Here is a 22613-nt window from a genome sequence, read left to right as displayed (position 1 = left end):
ACATGTGAGGCCTGTCATTGGTTACCTAGATGCAATAGTTGGCTTTGTTAATAAAGCCTTTAAATCTTGCGCAGAGGATGGAGACTACCTTCTGTTTATATTTTTCTCAGATTAATAGTATACATTATTCTAAACTCAGGTGACTGGTTTTAGCATCATAGATTTTTGGCAGTCATAAAAAAAAAATCCAATTTAAGTAACATATGCTTCTAAAATCCAGTTTCACTCTGTCAACTTCAGTAAAATACCAAAGCTTTTGTCTATCAGGTAGCAACTAGGACTGGGAAAATTTGAAGTATACGGTATCATCATTATGAAAGAGGCTCTCTTTTTGGGATTCCCTTCAGTGGAACCAATTTAGGACACTGAATGTCAACATGTTGCTTATTTTTCATTGCTAGATTCTGTCTAACACCAGTTTATTCCTAAATACCTCTCCGGCTCATATTGGGCCAAAGAATAGAGGAGACAGCTAAGTTGCCTTTCTCTCCTCCATCTCCTCTTACAAGGATTTTGGGTATGCTGTTTTCCTCTCTTGTTTTCAAGCAGTTCAAATTAAATATTTGTCAAATATGCAGAGGATGCTTTTTAAATGTTGCTCCACATAACTTACTTGTTGTTTTTGCCAAAACTTGTAGTGTATCCTGTCACCCCTTTGTGTCATGGGTGCTGCATGTAGTTTGATAAAGCTGTGTAAAATCAGACTTAACTTTCTTAATTTCTTTCATTCTTAAATGGATCCTGACTGTCGTTGCCCTTTATTGTCATAAGGTGGGTACAACTTGCACTTGTAGAGTTACAGTTTGAGAGTTTTTGTCACTGGCTGGAAGGGGTCTTCTGATGTTAAAGTTGGTTACAATATTTCAGTGAGTTCTTTTAGAATTAACCTAAATCTAGAAAGTTACTTTGTAGGAGGTCTCTTACAGAGGAAAAAAGACTAAAACTGATCTGGAATCCCTTTAATTTTGAAGTCAGTCTGTTTGCCAGCAATTGTAATGGCTGCATTTTTTTTTTCCAGAAATGCATAAATGCATAAAATCTACAAGTATATTAAGCTCATTTTTTTGAGCTGTTTTCTTTACTTCTAAGAGAGAAAGCAAGGAATATTATCAATGCGCTCCATAATGCTTAAACACAGAAAAGTTTTTATTATTAACATTTGGCAAATTAAATAGGAAATTGGCTTCCTTCCTTACATTATTTTACCCTTGTGCTGGTGAATGAGTAAGTTTGGTACCTGTGGCTGTTTAAGAAACTTTTGGGGATGTTAAAATGGCTGATTTAGAGGCAGAAACTGTGTTGAGAGGATTTTCTTCCTCATTTGACAACGTGAGACTAAATGAAAAATGACATACACAGCCCTGAGTGTGCACTGTCATGCCAGGAGGAGGAGGGGACGGTGCTCCTCACTGAGCACTTGGATGAAGATGAACGGTGCGAGGCAGAGTGATCCAATAGCCCTGGGGTGGGAGCCAGCAGAGCTGTGTTTTCCTCCACGCCCGCCACCGATGCTTGAGATCCTGCTTTGTGTAAGCAGTGCAGGTCCCTTCCTCAGGCCGTGTCCTGCTCGGTTGCTGAGTGCTTCGTGGTGGGGACAGTCTCACACAGCTCACGGACACAGCATCTCACCCACATGCACTGGTAGCAGTCACTGGAGGGGCTTCCAGTGCTGATGTGCTAGCGATTTAATAGCAATGTGTGAGAAAGACTGAGCTGCACTTGCTGGGAAACAAATCTGACTTCCTTGTGCAGTGAGGTTGAGGGAAACTGAAAACTTAAGAGGGGAAGAAAATCACTGACCTTTGCCTGGGGTCACCTGAGGGAACAGATGAGCTTTTTTGTCATGATGGGCTCCAGTGCAGAGTTTTGCATCCTTCTGTAGGATCCTTCTATAGGAACCAATGCTGCCCTGCAGGTCCAGCTACAAGGGGATGAGAGGTGAAGGAGGCAGGAAACCTCAAAAAAGCAATTCACCAGACCTGAGTTAGCATGTTGGACTTCGAAGTCCAAATTTGGCTCAACTTTAAATAAAGTTACCCACAGATTTCTGACACACTGTTAGTCATATGCATTGCATGGTTTTGAGAGTGAGGGAAACAAAAGTTGAGTGCGTCAGCACATTTAGTCCATGAACTACTGTGTTGTGTACTTCACATCCTGTGGTTAGGACCTTAAATGTGCTAGGATGTGGTCCTGTGCAACTCATCGTCTTACAAAGACTTTATATATTCTTTCCTAGCTCTTTTTGTTTTCCAGACAAGACTGTTACTGGTTGCTCTTTAGAACTCACTCCCTTCTAATCCCCAGCTGAGGTCGGTGGGAATCTGGCTGTGCTGAGCTGGTACACACCAGTGCTGGAGGTGGTAGTGTTGCAGGGCCTAGTCCAATGAGAGCTGTGGTTTCAGGTCTGGTTTTGATGCCAAAAATCCAAAAGGTTTTCCAGCCACACCCCCACCAGCAGCCTAGCTGTACAGCAGAGAAACAGCAGCTTCTGCCTGCTGAATCAGCAGCAGATGCAAGAGCAGATAAGCCTCAAAGGGGCTGAGACCAAAAGCAAGGAATTAGTCCTTTCCTGGTGAATAAAACCTGGTCTGGGAGAAAATAATGGGATGCTCTAGGAGAACAATTGCAGGGTCCAGGAGATGGAGAATGGGCGGTACAGGTTCCATTAGTGCTGAACTGAACCTCATTCAGGGAAAATAAGCCTTCCTTCAGAAAATAATTTTGCCGGGGGGGGGGTGGGAAACTGCTCTAAGCTTATTTCTCTGAACCCTTCTTTGCTTTAAAAATACAAGAAAATTCTTGCTATCTCTACTTCCATCTTAGCGTATGCGTTGCATCTCTTTTCCCCATGGAGACACAGGTAGAGGCAGTGTCAAGGTTAAACCTGGTGGAAAGCTTTGTTGTTAAAGGTGCTCCCAGCCTGCTGGCGAAGGCACGGCACCTGCTAGGCATGCCCAGTGCGCGCCCGCAGCCGACTCTCCCTTCGGGAGGGATTTGCAAGGCTGGAGCACAAAGAGCGCTTGTTGCCCAGTCTCCAGTAGTCTCCCAGTGCTCCCACTAGCTGGGGAGGACTGGTTACCATGGAGGCTGCCATCTGTTCGCTCCCCGCTGGAATGTGATTATCCATGCTGGGTTGGGAACCGGCACGAGCAGGGGAGCGTGTGCTGGCTGCAATTATCTGCAATGGAGTGTGGTAATGGAAGGCTTGAATGAGCGAGCTGAAGCAGCACATAAAAGGATTTTACCAAAACTGTTAATGTTTTCTAGCCAAGAGGAGTAAACGTGGCTTTTTGCAAGGTCAGTGCTGAATTCGTAACGTGTGCAGGTGATTTTTAATGGGGCAATGTATTTATGATTTGAAGCCGGTAGCACCATGGCAATAATGCTTATTGTTAGGAGTGCAGCGGGGAGGAGGAGCGGTTGTGTTTTAAAGATTTCTCTTTCAGTTCAAGCAGTTTAATTTGGGGTCATTAAAGCAGTAAGTCAGAACAATCGCTGGCCAAACTGACACAAATGGAGCAATTCATATCTCTTGTCTTTATGAAATGCTGTTCGCTGCCAAATCTGTTTGATTTACATGCCTTTTCACGTTGATTGCTTTTTGTCTGAGTGATATATATATATATATATACGTATGCAATAAGCGCTTTGTTTTTCATACTGTACTGAATGGTGAGATGGGGGGTAATGTTCAAACAGAGCCAGCGATACAATAGGTATTTGGGGTGTTTCATGCAGTTTGTTCAGAGGAAGCAGTGTAAGGTAGGCAGAATGCAGTATCAGTTTTTTCACTCTTCACTTCCACCCTCTGCCCCTGCTTCTAGCTCACAAACTGACCAAACATTTTGGAGTAGCTTAATTGTACAGAGACTTTATACGAGTTTTCAGGATGCCCTGCAGATATTGTGACTGTTTTGCTGGGAGGATGTCACGTAAAGAAAAATAAATTGGAAGTATATGCTTGTAAGGCTTTTGTGTCCTCTAAAAGACATTTTTGCTGTCCTCTAGGAGAAGGAATATTAATTTTTTTTTTCATAAGAAATGCATGATGAACGTTTGTTTGCAGTTTAAATCATTGTCATAAGGGGCACTAAAATTCATTCCTTAGAGTCCAGTTGTATGCCAAATAGATAAAGAGTTATGCTGGCAGATATTTTTTGTCCTGTAGGGACTTTCCCTTTTCAAATAAAGCTCTTACGCTGCATCCCTCTTGCCAGGACTGCCATTTTCATTTGGTACAGGGGAGAATACTGCTAGAAGCTTTTAATTAAAACTGTGTTGGTCCTAATTCTGCCCTCTGCTTTCATGCACTTTAAATGTCAGTGCATTGGAGTCCAGGAGAAAAGTTACCATTGTGGTTAATAAGTCGCTATTGCAACACAGTTGACAGTGATCAATTTTTAACCTACAAGAGGCTTTCCAAGTCGTAGTGCCTACCAAAAGTGTGGGGGGAAGGGAATGGTTATTTCTGTGAGAACTTACACTGTTGGTTGTACATGAGTTTTTCTTATCCTGCTTATGCCTGAAGTCCTTTCAGATGTTATGTTACTCTTGCAAGTTGGTGGAACGGGGCGAGTCTTCTCAATGGAAGCTGCATTACCCTTGTAATTCAAACAACTTCTTTTTAACCCCTTCTTCCTCCAGAATTTAAGCATTCTGTTGCCATTGAAGTGGGTGTTCTGTGCAAATGCAGTGGGCTGCAGTGGACTTGTTCACACGTGCCAGTTGCATGTCTGTAATTGTGTCGTTAGAAAGAGCACAGGAGGCAGATTGGCTTTTGTGCTTGGAAGGAGGTCAGACTTTCACCCTGCACTGAAGCTTGCTGAGGGTGTCAGGAGGGAAGAGTAGCCACTCTGAGGTCATTCTGGAGCTGGTGTGGAATGCCTTTCTGTTCACTGTTCCGTTTCTAGCAAGGCAGCTGTTGCGAGCAGAATTCCCTTTCACTGGGGATGGGAAATACTGGCTCACTGGCAAATCTTCACAGAAAGCAGCAGTTGTATTGACCGAAAGGTAATGTCTTTTATGTCCTCCTGGAGGTGATACTCCTCATTGCTAGCTAATGTGCTGGGAAGCTTGTTTTTCTACTGCCTTTGCTAAACCTGTTCCAAGGATAAGCAGTGGGACTTTCCATTTGGCATTCTACAGCTCTGCTTATTATGTTCTCTGATGAGCAGAGCCCTGAGAAAATGATTTTCTTTAATTATTATTTCATTTTCTGAAAAATTCTGATCTGTATGTGGCAGTTGAATGTACATGTTTTCTACAACTAAATTTTACTTTAGGTCACTGGGTCAGTCTTGATTTGTAGATATGAGATTTAAAGACTAGGCACTCTTTAATCCATTTGAGCATCTGGCCTTCGTAGTGGGCATCCCGTTTCCATTTAACAGAGCAACTGTTAAATGTCTGCTTGAAATTAATTATTTTTTAAAAGATTTATTTTAGGCTTTGGTGGATTATTACAGTCAGCTCTGATATTTATGCTTAATGCAAACAAATGAGGGTCAGCGCAATCTGCTACATGATCTCTTGAAGGAGATTTGTTCTAAAACACTGGCTTTGTGGGCCAGCAGAGGTGATGCATTGTACTCAGCAGTGGGATTTTTTTCTGAGGATGGTAAACTCGATTTTGATACACTGTCTTAGAAAAAAGGCACTCTGAATGAACTCCCAACTAATTAGTGTCTAGAAAAACAACCTAGTATACAGTGGGTTTTTCATAATCTCGTTTATAATATATACATACACACACACACACACACACACCCCGAGCTTTTAGCAAGAGTTGCTACTAAATGGTGAAATCCTGAGTCAATATACAGGAGGCTGGCTTGCATATAAACGATCACAATTGTTTCCTTCAAACAGACAAGTCTTTCTGCTTTTCATTCGACACATGACTGAGGAATGCTGTTTGACATGACTTGCCTTTATTTATACATTGTCTTCAGGCTGCTACTTTGCAGAGTTTTTAAACATGCTCAGTTTTTGATTCCCATTCTTTCTTGCCATTTACTAGTGTATTGTGAACATTAAAACAAAAAAGCTGAGGGTCTGTACTGTTTCCTTATGGTAGCACAGCTATTTGGAGGTTAAAGCCTGCAGCTCCCTCTGAAGAGTTTGCTCCTTTGGGAAGTCTTGGTGCCTGTTTACAAACTGTTCCCTTTGCAACTCACACGGAATAATGGAGTCCTCGAGATGCTGGATGTGGGAGGACAAAGCTGCTGACACAGCACTGCTGCTGTTGGTCTGTCTGCAAGGCCTCACGTCTATTATGCCTTGTATGGATGGGGACAAAATGCTGGCATTAACACTTCTTGGATGACACTAGGAATTATTGCATCAGATTTTAGGAAACATGAAATTTGTTTGAAGTTTCATGAATCCATGAAACAGGTTCTAAAGCAGACCTTCTTTTTAAACCAGTGCAGTGAGGTATTCATGACTAAATGTAAGAGACTGGCAATGCGTGGAGTCATGACACACCTAAGAATCATGGCAGTTTTTTTTTTTTAGTCTATTCCAAGAGAGGCTGGAATGATTTCAGCAAACATTCCTTTCAGTTAAGCATTGCTCAGACTTCACAGTTAGGAGATGAACGTAGGAGGCAAACTGCAACTGCAAGCCAAATAACAAATGTCTTGAAGTGACATTATTTCAGAGGTGTTTGGTTCATCCAGTTTCTTTTACTGTACATAATAATTAGGAGTTGATTTTAAGTACAAAAGTACTATTTGGTCTGATAGAAATGTGAGAATGGTTTACATTGTAATGAATAACTGAGCAGAGCAAATGCTTGAGTACATTTGGAAAAGTGGAGCTCAGAAATGGATAGTCACAGACAGCCACATAATTTATGTCTCATTTAGCTGTTCAATGGACTTCTCTTCCAGTACATAGATAATTACAGATTGTTACGGGCTACTGAAAACAAACTTTAAACACAACTTTAAACTGTAGTGAATGACCAATAGCCAGTGCTATGTTGTGCTTCAGAAATTGAGCAAGAAAGATCAAAATCATTGCCTGTGTCATGAAAGTCCTGTTATCAAAACATTGAAGCAGGCGCTTGAGAATTGAATTCGACCTTTGTAGCCAGAGTCAATAGCCATGGCCAATCCGTAGTGCTGCAGGGGACAGGGAATGCAGAGCAGACACATTTTGGATCAGAGGGAAGGAAAATCTTCTGGTCCTGACAGTTGGCTAGCAGGAGTGCTATTCCAGCTGTTGATCTGTAGAGGATTCTTCTCTGCTGTTGTTAATGCTTGTTCTTGACTATATACAGGCTATCAGCTTGTATATCTATTGGATTGTACTTCGCTATTGTGGCTTCCTCACTCACTTTCATGAAGATTGTATAGATGCAGCTAGCTAACAGCTGTTCAACGTTATTCCATTTACACTTACTCTTTGGGAAAACAAGAAGTCCACATTCATCCCTAATTAAGTAGGAGCTGTGATTATAACTCTGTGTTTCTGGCATACATTTGGTAGCTGAGATTAAAAATATGTGCTATTTGAGCCTTTTCATCTGATGAACTCTGCCTAAACTGGGGACTGAGGCTTTAGAAGTCTTGGAATTCCATTCTTTTCTATAGTCAGAGGTTTTGTTTTGCAGGCACTGAGCAGTGTCACAGGCAGCGTGATGTATTCCCTGGAGTGCTGGGTGGTAGAAGGAAGATTAGCTCAAAAGCTTTGAGTAACAATCTGATTCTGTACTTAGTTATTCCTGCAGGGTAAGACTCAAACTTTCCTTACTGGTGTCACCTCTGTCCCACCATGGCTTTCATCCTGCCACGTTCCTGTCCCAATTCCTGCATGAATTAATGTTTTTGTCTTCCTCTTCTTAAGGAGGTCATTGCTAAGGAAAATGAGTGAAAGCATGAAGTTTCTTTTCATTAATTCAAAATAATTTATGATGGCTTTTCTATATCATGCTTTCAGGAGTTACATTGAGACTGATATCTGTCACCTAGAAGAAATATCTTGATGCTGTCTTTACTTGCATTCAACACGGTTGAGTATTGAACAACTATTGTTAAGCTTGCCAAAATATTAAAAGGGCTTATATTTTATGTAACTGCATCTTTCCTTGTCACTTTTCTTTTTAAGAGTTCTCTGGCAGCTCTGTGTGCCAAGTCAGCTTCAATGACTAATTTTGATGTTGATTCTCTTCAGTAGCTCTTGTTCATGCCATTGCTTGGAGCCCTGTTTTGCTGTTATGACTTGGACACCCACTGTAAAGCAACTGGCAAGCTTTCTTGTCCTTTGGCTTGTCAAGATTTCTATGCGTGAGTCAGTTTTAATTGTGGAAGCTGCTAGGAAATCTTAAAAATAACTGCTTTAAGTTGAAATGAAATGGAAAGCTTAGTGGTGAAATTAAAACTTTATCTGAAACTGAAAACACAACTCATCCTAATCTGATGAAATATTCAGAGGTAAGTGTGTGAACGCTGTTTGCACTCAGTGAAGTCAGCAGTGCTGCACTGTTCTGTCTGCTAGCGTTGTGTTATTTTTGGTACATGCTCTTTAGAAAAAACTCAACTGGTATGCTGCAGGTAAAGCACAAGTTTTTACTCGTTTTACTGATTGTTCTGCATACTGTGGCCTTGCTGCAGGCATAAGAGTATGGTTGCTACTTTCTCATGTTTTTTTATATGTGTGTCCGCCTGTAAAGCTGCTCTTATTAATTATAAAATATGGTCTTTGTAAACAATTGACTTAATTTTGTCTAATTTTCAAGAGCTGTCTTGTTGCTGATGTTAGCCTGGTATGACTGAGAATGTTCCAAAATTTTCTTTCTGTTGAAAAAATTCTGAATATTGTGGAATGTTTTTGCATATTGTTTAACACGGGAATAGAATGTCAGTTGGAAGCTGAGAGGGTTTTTTTTTTGCGTATACATGTGTGTTCTGTGTAAAATCTTCAGCATGCGTGAATGATCTACAAAGCTAATAGAAGTGTGATATTACTGTGATTTCACGTTAGATGTTTGCAGTGAAAAACAATGCATGGGACACAGTCATTATGGGAAGGAAATCCACTCAATCCAGTGTGATCTACTTACAGTTCTTTGATACTGGAGTCTATTAATCATGTTTTGGTATATTAAGATTTTCTTCGTGGATCACTGATCACTGTTTTAATCCATGTTTATCTCAAAATTGGGTGAAATTTTAGAATCCATTTCCACGAGAAAGGCAACAATGACTTTTTACTCTGTATGTTTTATAGCTGGCATTTTTTCTGATTCTAGGGTTGTGGGTTTTTTTGAGTTAATAAACAGCAGCAAAAGAACTGTGAGGAAAAGCTTATTGATTGCTTTTCTGTTAAAATAGATGATGAAAAGCTAATAGAAGCTGAGTTGATGAGGTCTGGGGTGTGGATAGCAATAATTTAAAGGAAATTACAGTTTCATTAGCGCTGATGTAGTCTCTGTGAAGGCTGTGTTTAACTTCACTATGTAAAATGAACAGTCATGACTGTCACTGATCTTGCACCTATATTGTATCAAAAAATGAAATACACTTCTAAATACGGTCATTTTTCACTACTGTCCATATCATCACCTTCCTTTTCTGAAATAATTTTGTTTGGGAAATCCCTCTTGGTCATTTTCCTCTGGACACTTGAATTTAGCAAGGCTAGATCATGGAATCATAGAATCATTTGAGTTGGAAGGGACTCTTAAGGGGCATCTGGCCCAACCCCCCTGCAATGAACAGGGATGCTCACAGGTAGATCATGTTGCTCAGAGCCCCGTCCAGCCTGACCTTGAGTGTCTCCAGGGATGGGGCATCCACCACCTCTCTGGGCAACCTGTACCAGTGCCTCACCACCCTGACTGTAAAAACCTTCCTTATATCCAATTTAAATCTCTTCTCTTTTAGTTTGAAGCTATGAACTGGAAAACAAACAAACAAAAACAAACAAACAAAAAAAACAGTAATATGTACTAATGGCAGGAGCTAATAAGACCTAAAAAGACTCTGTAAAGAAGGTCCCAGTTTGCTGACTATCTTGTAAGTACTAGATTAGGCTGGTACTAATAGAACAAAGTCAAGAGTCTAAAGCTGTTTGTATGTTTGAAGCAGACGGAAATAGTAACGATAGTGAAATTTTTTTTAGTCGCGTGATGTACTTAGGAGCTGATCTGTTCTGGAGAAAGTTACCTTGATGCCTCTTAGAATGTGATGGGGATGTTGGAAAAGGGTGTAAGGGAAAGGACAGCAGTATTGTGCTACCAAGTTTCTCTTCTCCAGAAAGCAGTCAGAGCTGAGATGAAACATGTCGAAAATGCCTATACTACCGCGTATTCTGTACAAGAAATACAAGTGGGATTTGAGAAGAAACCAAACAAATTCATGGTGAATATGCCTGTCAGCAGCTGTAAAATTCAGTACGAATGCATCCGCTGACTCCGATCCCTAGACAACGGATGCTGGAAGCCATGGGGATTGAAGGAAGAATCATCGTGTGCTTCTTCTGTAGGTTACCCAAGCATTTGCTACTTGTTCTTTTCAGATACAGGATATTTGATTGAATGAATTTTTAACATATTTCTTTTTTCCTGACCACAGTTAGTAGTTTATATGCGCTTATCTACTCTGGAAATGTACTGATGCCTTCCACTCTGGTGCTTACCATGAATCTTTCATGCCGTTTGCTTGTTAACTCCAAGCAAACATAATTTGTACTTTTATATTTACCATCTGACACTGCCGAAACTTATTTTTGTTAATATTTCTATATGGAGGCAAAATCACTCTCACTGCATGCTGGCCTGTTTCACTGGTGAGTCTTCGGATTTATAACATGGCAGGGACAGTTTTAAAGCTTAGGATACAGCCTTTCAATAAGGGCTAAATGTAAAGGAAAGTCTGTGCGCTTGTTTTTCTAGTTTGGATTGTGTTGTTTGGTTTGGTTGTTGTTTTTTTGTTTTCTTGGTTTATAGTTGTTACTGTCCCCCTCATTCTTTTTTTGTGTAATGTGTGACCAAAAGCAAAATTAACTGGAAAAGGAGAGGCTGCGTTCTTCCGCTGTTTTGCAAAGTTGTCAAATGAGCAATATGTTGAATCTGCAGGTGAAGAAAGGCAGGTGGCACAATGCTACTAGGATAGGTCCCAAACATCTCCCTCCCCTCTTCTCTTTGTCCGGCCCTCTGTAAAGGAAGCGTGTGGCTTTCTGTGGTAGCAGAAAAAAACACACAGTTCCCACCTGATGAGCACCAGCCTGGCACCACTGGGCTCTGGTAGCTTGGACCTCCATCCTGGCTGACAGCAGGGATAAGTGGGACTATCCTCCTTGAAGGTAACAGGGTCACTGGGGAAGACGCAGCACCTGCAGGAGAATGGGAGAAGTGGCCTTCACTTAGGGAAAGGCACTGAGAGGGGAAAGCATAGAGACTACATGAGGAAAGGCAGAGCTGCCAGGCTTCAGGGTCTCCACTTGATATTTATTGGCTCACTGTGTGCTAGAGTAACAGAAGGGATAGCACTGCAGTCACTTTCTCTTCCCTAAATTGCAGCATGAAACTTTTCCCTCAATTCTGTAGAAACTAGACAGATTTAAAAAAAAAATTAAAAAAAGGAAGTATAAGAAATAGTAAACTGTTGAGCTTTTTTTTTTTTTAACTGGAGAATCAAACCCAGTTGCTAAGGGAGAGCCTTTGTCCTCTTTTCATATTTAAAATCAAAAATGTTTTAAAAATTGCTGATCTTTCTATGCTAGAGAAGATTACTTGAACAATGAACCACAGTTTCCTGAATTTTTTGTAAAAATGAGAAATGGTTGAAGTTACAGAAGCACGACTTTATATGGTTAGGAGACGGCAGTCACATGCCACTCAAACATCTTCAGAATAGGTCTTTCATTTTTGTAGAACTATGACCATTTAATTATTTGTTTGGAGGGCTTTGTGTTGCTTGTATGCTTCAACTAAATTGCAGACACTGAGATTCGACAATGACAAATGCTGTGCAAACATAGGACAAAAAGGCAGACTTTTTCCTTAAGGAAAAGGCTTTCCCTTTGGGGCATGTGTTACAGCTTACCTGGAGGGGGGGAAAAGAAAAGATGGAAAAATACTGCTATTTGCTTTCTAATTGTGGCATGGCAGCTGCTCATCTCACCTTCCCTTGGTATTGCTTGTCTTAAACTCCAATCCTTGCACATGAGCCAGGAGAGCTGGAGGAGGAACTGACGGAATAGTTTTTGATCTCAGAACTGGAAGGGTAAGTGCCATTATAACACAATTGTTTCTGTGTATGCTGCAGATCTGGGATCTCTCATGATGTTTCTCACTTTGTGGTGGCTGAGTTAGCCATTCATTTAAGGTCCCGTTGTTGGTTTTTGTTATGGTAGTCCTGAATACTCGTTTCTAAACTGCCTTCACAGCCAGCCCACTGCTGTCTGGACTTACCTTTGTCCATTCTCTTCCTGGTGGTCACTTGTTTCTGTAGGTCACTTGCTGAATGTAGAAGTTTGTTTCTCGTTTTATTTTTCGGTGGGTACATGCAAAACTTGAGTTGTTGCTTGAGTTGGTTCTTCCTTCTTCACATGCCTGGGTGCTTAAAGAATGCAGCTTAATGAGACAGCAAGTTACTCGGTTTGCTTACTGTAAAGAATTTCTCCTTCTCTATCTCCCTTTCTCCTTCTGTTGACACTGATGCTCATCGGACTCCATAGGCGAGCTCAGCCTACTAAGTTATCAACCAATCCAAGGGAAAATTAGTATGTTTCTGGCAGATTAGTGACCTGAACTGGCTTTCAGCACTGTCAGAGAAGACTCTCAGCAAGGAGAGGAAGAGCAGCATGTTCCTTCATCAGCCACTGGCTTGACACAACCATCCTCTTGGGCTGCACGCTGATTATCTCGCCTTGCCTCTCCTGAGGATATTGGGCAATCATGCATGAATTTCACCCTTTGTGTACCCATTCAAGGGCCCTTGTCAATGCTTCACAGCTACTGCATTCAGTCATCATTAACCTCTGCAGTCATGGGCTGTCCCCAACTACTGCCCTCGGATGAGATGTCAGAGCTGAGTTAATGTGACAGGCTGGCACTGGTATGAGCACTCATGTTCCTGCCCTCCATGCTGAGCTGTGCAGTGCTGTGATTTCCACCACACACCTCACAGAGCTTGTCACCTTGCAGAAAACACTGGTTCATCTTGCTGACCTGAAACAAAACTGTTCGCTTTGCCTATGGGGATTTTCCTGCTGGGTTACATTGGCAGATCATGGGTTGATGTTTTGATAATGGAGAATCTTGACTATAGCTGCAAGGGGGGAATGATGGGATTGTGATCTGTTCGTGTACTAGAACCATTAGACTGAAATGCAGCTGTAACATAGCCCACATCCTTGAGGGCATCATCTTCTCCCTTTCTTGGCAGAGAGGGGAAACTTCTGAACATCTGTGTGGTGGTTTCCCTCACATGCAGATTCTGGTAGTTGCCTGCTTGACTTTTTAAGCCATTTACTGTGTTGCCACCCTCAGGCTCTGCAGTTTTACTGTCCATTTATGGCACAGACTTCCTGCCTTTGATCACCACGTACCCCACTACTGACAACAGAAACCACAGAGCACCAGTGGTAGGGCTATTTTGGGCTCTTGCATTTGTCTGAAGCCTCAGTATTCTAGGCAGTGCTCAAACAGAAAGCAGATGATAGCCTGCACATCAGCCCAGAATGAAGGTGCAGCATGAGGAGGTAAAAACAGCTGCCCCTCGACTAAGCGTGCCCTGGCAGTGGATCATATCCAGCCTCCTGCATTGCATCACTTTTTACTGATTTTACACTATCCCAGGAATTGAGAATAGGACAGCACAAAGGACTGACAGGAGAGTGGACTCCTTTGGGGTGAAGGTGTGCGGTACCTTGCTAAACTAATCCCATTACCCTGTGAACACGGGGGAGCCAAACCAAACCCTCTTTGTAGACTATTGCAGGGGTTTTAAGTCTGGCTTTTAGGAGCACCTTGGAGACTGTTTTGGATTAGCGACAAAGCATGCCTTTGTTTTTGGCCAGGACCAAATTACCATGCTTTTGAAGAACTGAGGTGGACAGGAAAAGGGAGAAAGTTAGTAACAGTGTGAGACAACTGCATCTACCTTATAGGAGCCATGTAAAAGGTGCCTTTTAATTATTGTGGTTTTAAGTCTCTTCTTGGATTAGCAGAGATATTTAAAGATCTGTCACAGAAAAACAGAAAAACAAAGGGGATTTGCTTTCAAGGTAGAGAGCACTGATGTCTTGGAACGCAGAAGTGCTTTTGCCGAGTTCTATGCTAGAAGGTTCTTGTGTTACTGATCCTTCAGATGGGACAAAAATCACTTTTTCTCCATCACTGGCTTGCAGAAACTTCACATCATATTCTGATACGGTGTTCTCAGCAAAACTCTTCCAACACTGTGATTGAAGTGAGTCTGCATTAGGAAGCCAGCTGAAGGCAGACAGACTGAATGTTGGTCTGTGATTCACTGTCACGAGCTGATTTTTTTTTCAGGGGTGCGAGTCAGTGTGGAATGTTGCCATGTAGCTCTTCAATACTTTGTTCAACTTTTCAGATTTCCTGAGAGTGCTCATGATCACATGACTTTTCTCAACTACAGCTTTATCAAATTAAGCATATTCAAAAGAGGTAAATAATTTGAGCCCCCACTTACCTGCAAAATGGGAGAAGTGCTGAGAGAGCTTGTGAAGTTTAGTCTGAAGAGTGCCCAGAGGTGGAAAACAGAGTAAATGTCCTATATTTACTGTGAGACATCTGTAAAAACACTTTAGAACTGGAGTGATGAAGTCATATGATGAGCCAATGATTTGGTGCTGAGATAACTCAGTTTTGTAGAATGTCACTAGACTACCCTGGACTGAAACCATACTGGGTTTACTTTGAATAGTTATTTTATTCATACGTATTAAATGACAGCAACTACACAGTAGTATGATTTTAATTACCCACTAATGAGAACATTTCATTTAACTAGGTATTCTCCATGCCCATTTATCTGCTTTTAAAGAAATGTGATAAAATTAACTTTATTCCTCAGTTTATTTACTTTAAAGTTCAAAGGCATGTTCTAATGACAGGTGAGACATAGCTGTGCCTCTTGTCAATGTGATGACAATTAATATGACATTTGAGCATAGGTTGTACTTTGTACTATCTCTGTTCTTGAGTAAGCAAAGCTGGATATAAAACTCATGTGAAACCAGGGGAATAGGTTAACAAGATGTCCCCATTGTATCTGTTTTAATCTCCCCTAAGTCCCCTTATCTGTTAGCTAGTCAAACAAAGATAAAACAATTAATCTTTTACCTTTTTTAAGATGGAGGAGCTAAGTATGTGTTTTGAAGTTAAGCTTTGGAGATGCCTTTACACCAGTTTTAATGTTGCTTCTGGAAATGAAATAAAGTTCCCCATTTCCTTCAACTTTGTAAAATTCATTCTTTTTCCTGGAGCAAATTAGGAGCTGGGGTTGCTTTCTGTGAGATGTTGCAAGTGATGGAGTCGCTTGATGGGTAGGAGATGGACCCTACAGAGCAGGTCAGAGCTCTGATCTGGTGTCTTCTGTGCCTTCCACCTCGGGGGTGTGCCTCTCACTCAGAATTTTGAGGTATCAGCAGAACCTGACAGCTCAAATGTCGTCCCTCCCACGCGGCTCATGTGAAAGAGTTTGAAACAGTTGTGATACCCACAAAAGGGAGAGTTGGTGGCTTGTTGCAGCACTGCTCTGATGGACCCTCACCTTTTCTTCCCTCCCGGTGGTCAGTAACTCATATTTACGTAATTGTTTTTGCTTTTAGTATTATTTTGCAGCCATTTCTTTTAGTTTTCCAACCTACTGTATGCCTTGTGTGAGAACAGAAAACTTTATTGCTGGATCCCATCTGAATTTAAAATCTGCTATCTACTTCTGTAACATACATTATCAGTGCTTGTCCTGGGTTAGAAAGAGTGCGTCAGGTTGTAGGAAGACTGGCAAAGTCTCATGGGCAGGTGGACAAAACAGGCTGGTGGGGAAAGTGTGTTGTTTAAAATGCAGGAAACAGAGGAAAACATATCTTCTTTGCAAAAGCTTTTCTGGAGAGAAGCAAGTGTTCTATTGTAGGCTTGCTTTGTCTGGAAGCCAGAGTAAGGATACAGTCTTTGAATTAGTGGCGATGAACTTCAGAACAGACACATAACCCATGCACTGGAGTTCTTAGTCTAGTTTTTTAGTCCAGTCTTTTATAAACTTTGTCATTTAGTCACTTTTTGATTTAATGGTGTATTGACGACCTAAGTGAGTGAGATTTGTGTCTTTAAAGACCCTGGGGTTACTGGCTAGGAGCGTCAAGCATGGCAAATTGCAACTTCCACTTTTAGCTGTTAATAGAATACATGCCCACAACAAAACAACACATGAGAGTCTGTGTTAAGTGCTAAAAAATGGGTTCCGTTTAGATTTCAAAGCTGTGTGCACAGAACTTGAGTCTCATCATCTCGAGAAGAAAAAATGTGCCAAAGTTTTGAAGTAAATAGGGGAAAATAGTTGTTTTCACTAGTTTTGGCAAAAATCCCTTTGCTCAGCATCTGTAGTAGAAAGGAAATAATTAGCTGCCCTCATCCAGGGAGCTGTCTCCTCAGTGATAAACAGATATTCATAACAATGTGTTGTTTTGCAAGTGCTTTCCCTGTAACCCTTGGTAGTCGTCCTTCAGAGCAGTTCTGCAGAGGCTTGCTTGTGCATAGCCTTGAGCATGAGGCTTAGGAGTGGACCTTGGAAGGAAGGGGCTGCAGGGAGATGTGGTTTGGAGCTGTGGTTGGAGATGACCTCAGCTGCAGTGAATGAAGAGCTGGCTGCTGTATTCTGATTCATATTATCCAAATTGACAGGGCTGGACTGTAAATCCTAGTTTCTTTCTCCTGCTGGTATAACTGTGTGCCAGCCCAGGACCACGTGATGGGAGAGCTCACATGTGAGCAACAAGAAAATGCTACTTGCAGTAAGTTCTCTTTTCACTTAGTCCTTTCACTTTTTGAAAATTTGCATCTGCACAATACAGAATTCATTGTAATCTCTTCGTGTTGTACCCTTGGGCACAGGATCTAGTTTGTGCCATTTGAAAATTGATTTTAAATGATTCCAGGGAGTTTTAATCTGTGCTTAATAGGATAGCATCCTTCATGACAAGAAGGCTTTTTTGGTCACTGCGTCAGCATCCTGCACGTTGTGCTTACATTGTTCTAGGAATAAGTTTACATGCACATTAAACAGGGGAAGATACTATTAGAAACATGCACGGTGTGCTGTAGATGTCCCAACCACAGAGAGTCACTAACTTGTCCTTTAACCTTGACACTGCTTTATTTTCAAAGAGCAGCACAGTTAATAGGGGCAAAACTTTCATAGCAGCTGGGGCATTAGACAAAACAATTTACATTCGTCCCTCCTCCTCTCTCTCCTCCCTTCTCCAGCAGTGTGTAGTTACATAAGCTGATCTCTTTGTTTTTCCTCTTTAATAGTGAGCAGGCTTCACTCCTTCCTCTAAGCTAACTGGCTTGCAAGCTTACGTTTTTCCTCTCAAAACAGGCTGGCCTTCAAAGAGGAGGAGCACAGCGTAATTGAAAGAGCCGGCATGTAAACTGCCGGCATACACAGCGAGAAGTTCTTTCTGACAGCTTAGAGTCGTGTAAATAGGATGCATGGGAGCCTGCCATAGGGTTGTTACTGTTGTGAAATCAATTCCTCGTGCAGTGGTACCGGAATAGATTTAAAAAAAACAATAATTAAAAAAATGTCTTCTGAACCAGGTAAGCTTAAATGGGATGCTTCCGTTAAACCTTATCTCTTCAAGGCTTGGGGAATTTGGCCAGAGGCACAAGTCAGGTTTTCTAAAGGGGTGCCTTGCAGCAAATAAACACGTTAAAATCCAGCTGCTGTGAGGCAATACAACTGGAATGTGGTGGTGTCTTTTTGCTCCTTTTCTGAGTAAATGAGATTAAAATTGCTTGAACTGCTTGCCCAGTAAGTCTGCCACACGGGGAACTGTGTTACTTTCGACTCATTCTGCAGCTACTTTCACCAGCTAGAGACTTTCTAAAGCAAATCAGTTTTGTGATGTTTATTTCTACTTCTGGCTCATTTGCCAGGCTTATAGAGTTCTCTTCATAGCCAAAGGTTTCTATAGTGCGCTTCTGTAAATCAGCAGTGGCTCTCTCTCACTGTTTTAGGAAATAGGTGTACAATTCTGACATGCTTAGCTTTTTTTGTATGATCTTGCAATAATCCATTTAACTTGCACTTACACTTAATTAATTAATTAACACTTGTTAATGTACAGGAGAGGATTCCAGAATAAAACAGTGCCTTCTCCTATTGCGCCTTTAGATGAAAGGTGTGAGGTTTTGCACTGCAAATATGCTTCTAACTTAACTTTTAAGAATACTGTTGAAATTTCTGTCCTACTTGTGAGTGCACTTTGCAATTCTGAGAAGAGTTCAGCTTAGGGTAAGTTGAATTAGAAGGGCTTATATTCAGCCCTAACAGCTACATGTTTTTATTTCAGTTCTCCACAGAGATACAGGTGAAATAGGACCGTGGGAGGTTTGGGTTCAACATGCTAGTTTCCCTCTGGAAAGCCTTCTGGGAGCGAACAGAGGAAAGGGAATGACTGAATGGGTAAACCTGAGGGGTTTGCTAGAGAAGCTTGGAGCAGATGCATGCAAATGCCTCTGCCTCCTGACTTCAATGTTTGTGGCCATCTGATTTTTCATGCCTACAAAGAGCACTTGTTTTAAAATCTTTTTCTTGGTTCCTTATCTGTTTAATTACCTTTTTCCATATAGATATTGATAACCTCTTGGCAGAATGGGAACCATACTTTTACTCTCATTCTTTATGTATCACTTTTCTGAATCCTGAGAAAAATGCACATATGGTTGTAGGAAGTTTTTTTTTTTTTCCACCAGTCTTGCTCCTAAAAGCAGTTTTCTGGGATCTGTATGCATACTCTTTTCCTGTAAATGCAACACACAACCCTGGTGAATTTTCAGGAAGCTCAGTGGGGTGCCATCACTACTATTTCTGCTATTACAACTCATCTTTCTGTTTGCCCTTTGGCTTATATTTGGTGATTTCATTTGGTAGAGGCCTACAGTATAATTGCTTATAACAATGGCAGTCTGAATGTAAAGGATACTGGTGAAGCAGTGATCTCTGGGCATACCATCATACTCCTGAGGTATTTTTCAGGCAGTGTCGTTGCTTCAACTCTGGTTAGAAGTTATTGAAAGCAGTTAGCACAGTAGTGGACTGTCTTGAAAATACCTGGCTTGAAGGGCAAGCAGAGGGAGCTTCTAGCAGCATGCTTCTAGAGCTTGTAGGTACCTCATAACATAACCTTTTCAGAATGGTATCAGGAGACCAAAGTACATACACAGTATGTATAGAAAAGGTGATGTGAAGTAGTTCCAGTCTGTGCTGGTTTGAAATAAAGCAGACAAATAACCCTTGACATTCGTATATAGCATCTGAAAGACACATGGAGTTATTGTTTCGGCTGTCACTTGCTGGAGCACTGCCGGGTTACAGTCAGAGATGGGTGAGACAGAATCACTGAACCTGAAGGGAGACTGCCTAGTCAGGCAGGCATTTAATCATTGCTCCTGCAGTGTCAAAAACGCACAGTTGAGAGTGTGTCCCCTTGCCTAAGCAAAATAATTCTTCCAAGTATTGAAGTCCAAATAGATGAATTGCGTGGAGAATACTTTTTCTCAAGCTTTGATGTTCTGGAAGAAAGGATCTGCATAATTTACTTCTTATTCACTATAAGGTGAAAGCATCACTGAAAAACTGATCTCAAGCAAAGTGACTTGGAAAATTCAATGACTCTGTGACCCACAGAAGTCACCAGAGAGCTAGGTGTTCTCATTAGCACCATCACTTCACTTTGCACTGCCACTGCAGCCCCCAGAGTCTTCTGCAAGTCTTTTCCATGCTGGATGTTATGTAAACAGAGAAAGCCAGCCTGATGGTTTATGTCAGCGCTTGTAAACGCAGTGAATTTGTTGAGTCTTTACTAAAAATACAGTCTACTATGGCACGCTCCTTTTTCCTGTCTTTCCCACCTGCTCTGGGCTTATGATCATTATAAGACAAAAGGATTAAGCCCTTAAGGGAGTGGAAATGTAGTGCTGTGTGTTCCTAACAGTTGGACAGGCAATACTTGACAGGGAGGAGAGCATGCTGCTAGAAAAACACACTCTTTGCTTTATTTTGCTGTAAAAATATTTAACATATTGTGACTGCTCTCACTCGACTGTAAAGAAGCCCATGCAAGAACGGCATGTCACTTGGTTGGGGGGAGAGTGGAGAAAGGAAAAAGAAGGAGGGGAGCAACAACTGAGTAAGGTCATAAAAGGTGAAGAGGGCCTGGAGTGCTGCCCAAATTTGCATTGTCAAAGAAATGAAATGTTTAGCCTTGGACAAATGTTATGAGATTTTTGTTTGTGGGTTGGTTTTTATAAGGATTAATTTCATAGATTTTGTTTGGAAGACTTTCTTCCCCAACAGCAAGCTGTCAGTTTGTTGTTGTTGTTGTTGTTGTTTTTAATGAATATTTTTATACTCTTTCTTCTGATGCCAAAAAGCAAGACTTTAAGGAAAGTGATAAATATCGCATAGGAGTCCTCGTGGTAGGGCTGCAGTTCTGTTAGCAGCTCACCTGATCAAGTGAGAAGATGCTGCCAAGAGGCTGTCCAGTCCTTCTCTGAGACTTTCCCAAGCCATTTCAGCTCACACACAGGAGAAAATGAGTATGATAAAAACAGTGTATTGTTTTCTGTTGGGATTCCATTGGCCTGGAGCTAAATCCAAGAAGTATTAGAACTGGTAAGAAGTAAGTGGTGGGAATTCAAAGGATGATGTGGGAACAAGCGGGTAAAATATCCTCTTCTTTGTGGGTTTGTTTTTTGGTTTTGAGCAGCCCTTTTTGGTCTGTCCTGAGACCATAAACATTTTCATTTTCAGAATATGTGTAAAGTGAAAGGTTGCACACCCTTCAAGTGTGCTGGACAGAACTTGAGTGCTTTTAAATGTTTCTCTTCATGAAGTGTTGGTGGGTTTAATGTATTTTTTCTTCTGCATTTAAATGTATTTTATTCTTCTGCATTTTCTTCTGCATCTTAAAGCATTTCCTACCCATTTGCTCATTTGAAGATAGGGAAGTTATTTAAACAATCATCTGACTGTTGAACTTTTTGGAACAGAGTGGTAAATATTCATCCCAGTCTGCATGAAGAAAAAACATTTTAATTCTCCAAATTAAGTTTCATGAGACGATATTTTAAATTTGTCATATAGTTATTATTTTTTGAAATATATTTTAAATAGGATTCTGGAAAAGAGAAGAGGGAGAAACAATAAAATTGCTGTGAATCTGTTTGTCTTGGCCATTTCATAGCATAAAATGTGTGATGTTGAAGAGGTGATGGCACTGATGTGCAGATCTGGTAAGCTGAAGGGAGCTCTGTGACCAGCAGCACAAGCAGGAGTTATCTCTGGCAGTGTAAGGCTAAGGCTCTATTCCCCATTTGGATTCCAGGCAACATATATTTGGACACCTTCTGTAAGGATGATTAGAAACTGGTGAGTTAGCGTGATGATCTCTCTGTTTTGTTCTTTATAGGCAAGACACCGCATACAAACTGTCATAATTACAGTAGGCTCTGAGGAGACTGTGCAAGGAAGGTCCTTCTTAAATAATTTCAAGAGGGCCCTAAGTGTACTTAAACCAGGCTTTTCATGGCTATTCTTACTTTTTTTTTTTTTTTTTTTTTCCCCCTAACCAGGTCAAAAGCAGGAAGCACTTGAATTCTTGTGAAGTGTCCAGCTTTGGGTTCTTTATATTTCTGTTTTGGTTCAGTGAGCCATTCCCAGGGAGCTGCTTGTTTTTCTGTGTCTTGTAGATGATGGTTGTTAATTACTTGGCGGGGAAACCAGAGTGCTCGGGGAGGCTGACAGCGGGCTGTATGCCCCTCACTTTAGGGAGGAAAAGCCTTCTCTGCTGAGCAGCTGGAGCAGCATGCAGCTGTGCTGCTGGTACTTATTTATGGGACTGCAGCCACATGTTTCTCTCCATCCTCTCTTTGTCCTTTATCAAGTGCACAGTTTTAAACATATTTTTAATCTCTCAAATAACGGAAAGTGTGCCTGGTATCCTGTTGTGGTGCTATTGTGCAGTTATCACCCTGCAGCCTGTTCTTTAATTACGGTATATTATTTCAAGTCTCGATTCACATACTTTTAGAGAAGAGATTTTTGGCTTTTATTCCCTCTTCCTTCTGTTTGCTCCAATTGTAAGGGCTGAGAAGTGATTCAGTAGAATTAACATTATCTAGTGGCTACTTTCCTCTCAGAAGGGAGAGTTGTTTTCCTTTCGCATTTGCATCCTTGCCCAAGCTCCAGTGCATCTGAGGTGAATGAAAGAATCTGGAAGAGAGCTAGTTGCTGCTATTTTTTTTGGTAGGATTACATTTCTGATGGCTAAACCTTCCCGGTCTGCATCCTGAAACTAGATGCATGCCAGCACTGGTGCAAAGAAAGCGCTGGCAGCAGGCAGCT

At 41.3% G+C, this 22613-nt stretch overlaps 1 protein-coding gene across 5 annotated transcripts in view; it reads left to right on the top strand.

Moving 5' to 3' along the window:
- The window catches only part of FGD4 (FYVE, RhoGEF and PH domain containing 4), a 114594-nt gene that overhangs the window by 38643 nt on the left and 53338 nt on the right, over positions 1-22613 (top strand). Inside the window, exon 1 of one of the 5 annotated variants that reach the window (XM_021389000.1) lies at positions 2968-3300. The exons of 3 other annotated variants lie outside the window; for them this stretch is intronic. Coding sequence is in view for 1 of the 2 variants with exons in the window: in XM_021388992.1 (XP_021244667.1) it covers positions 17788-17803 (16 nt within the window). In the remaining variant the exon portion in view is untranslated. Of the gene's footprint in view, positions 1-2967; positions 3301-17656; positions 17804-22613 lie in introns of those variants that run through there. One more of the 5 variants, XM_021388992.1, reaches the window with a different exon arrangement.

Source organism: Numida meleagris, chromosome 1 (assembly GCF_002078875.1).
Source record: "Numida meleagris isolate 19003 breed g44 Domestic line chromosome 1, NumMel1.0, whole genome shotgun sequence".
Classification (NCBI taxonomy): Eukaryota; Metazoa; Chordata; class Aves; order Galliformes; family Numididae; genus Numida; species Numida meleagris.
This window is presented reverse-complemented; position numbering and strand designations above follow the sequence as displayed.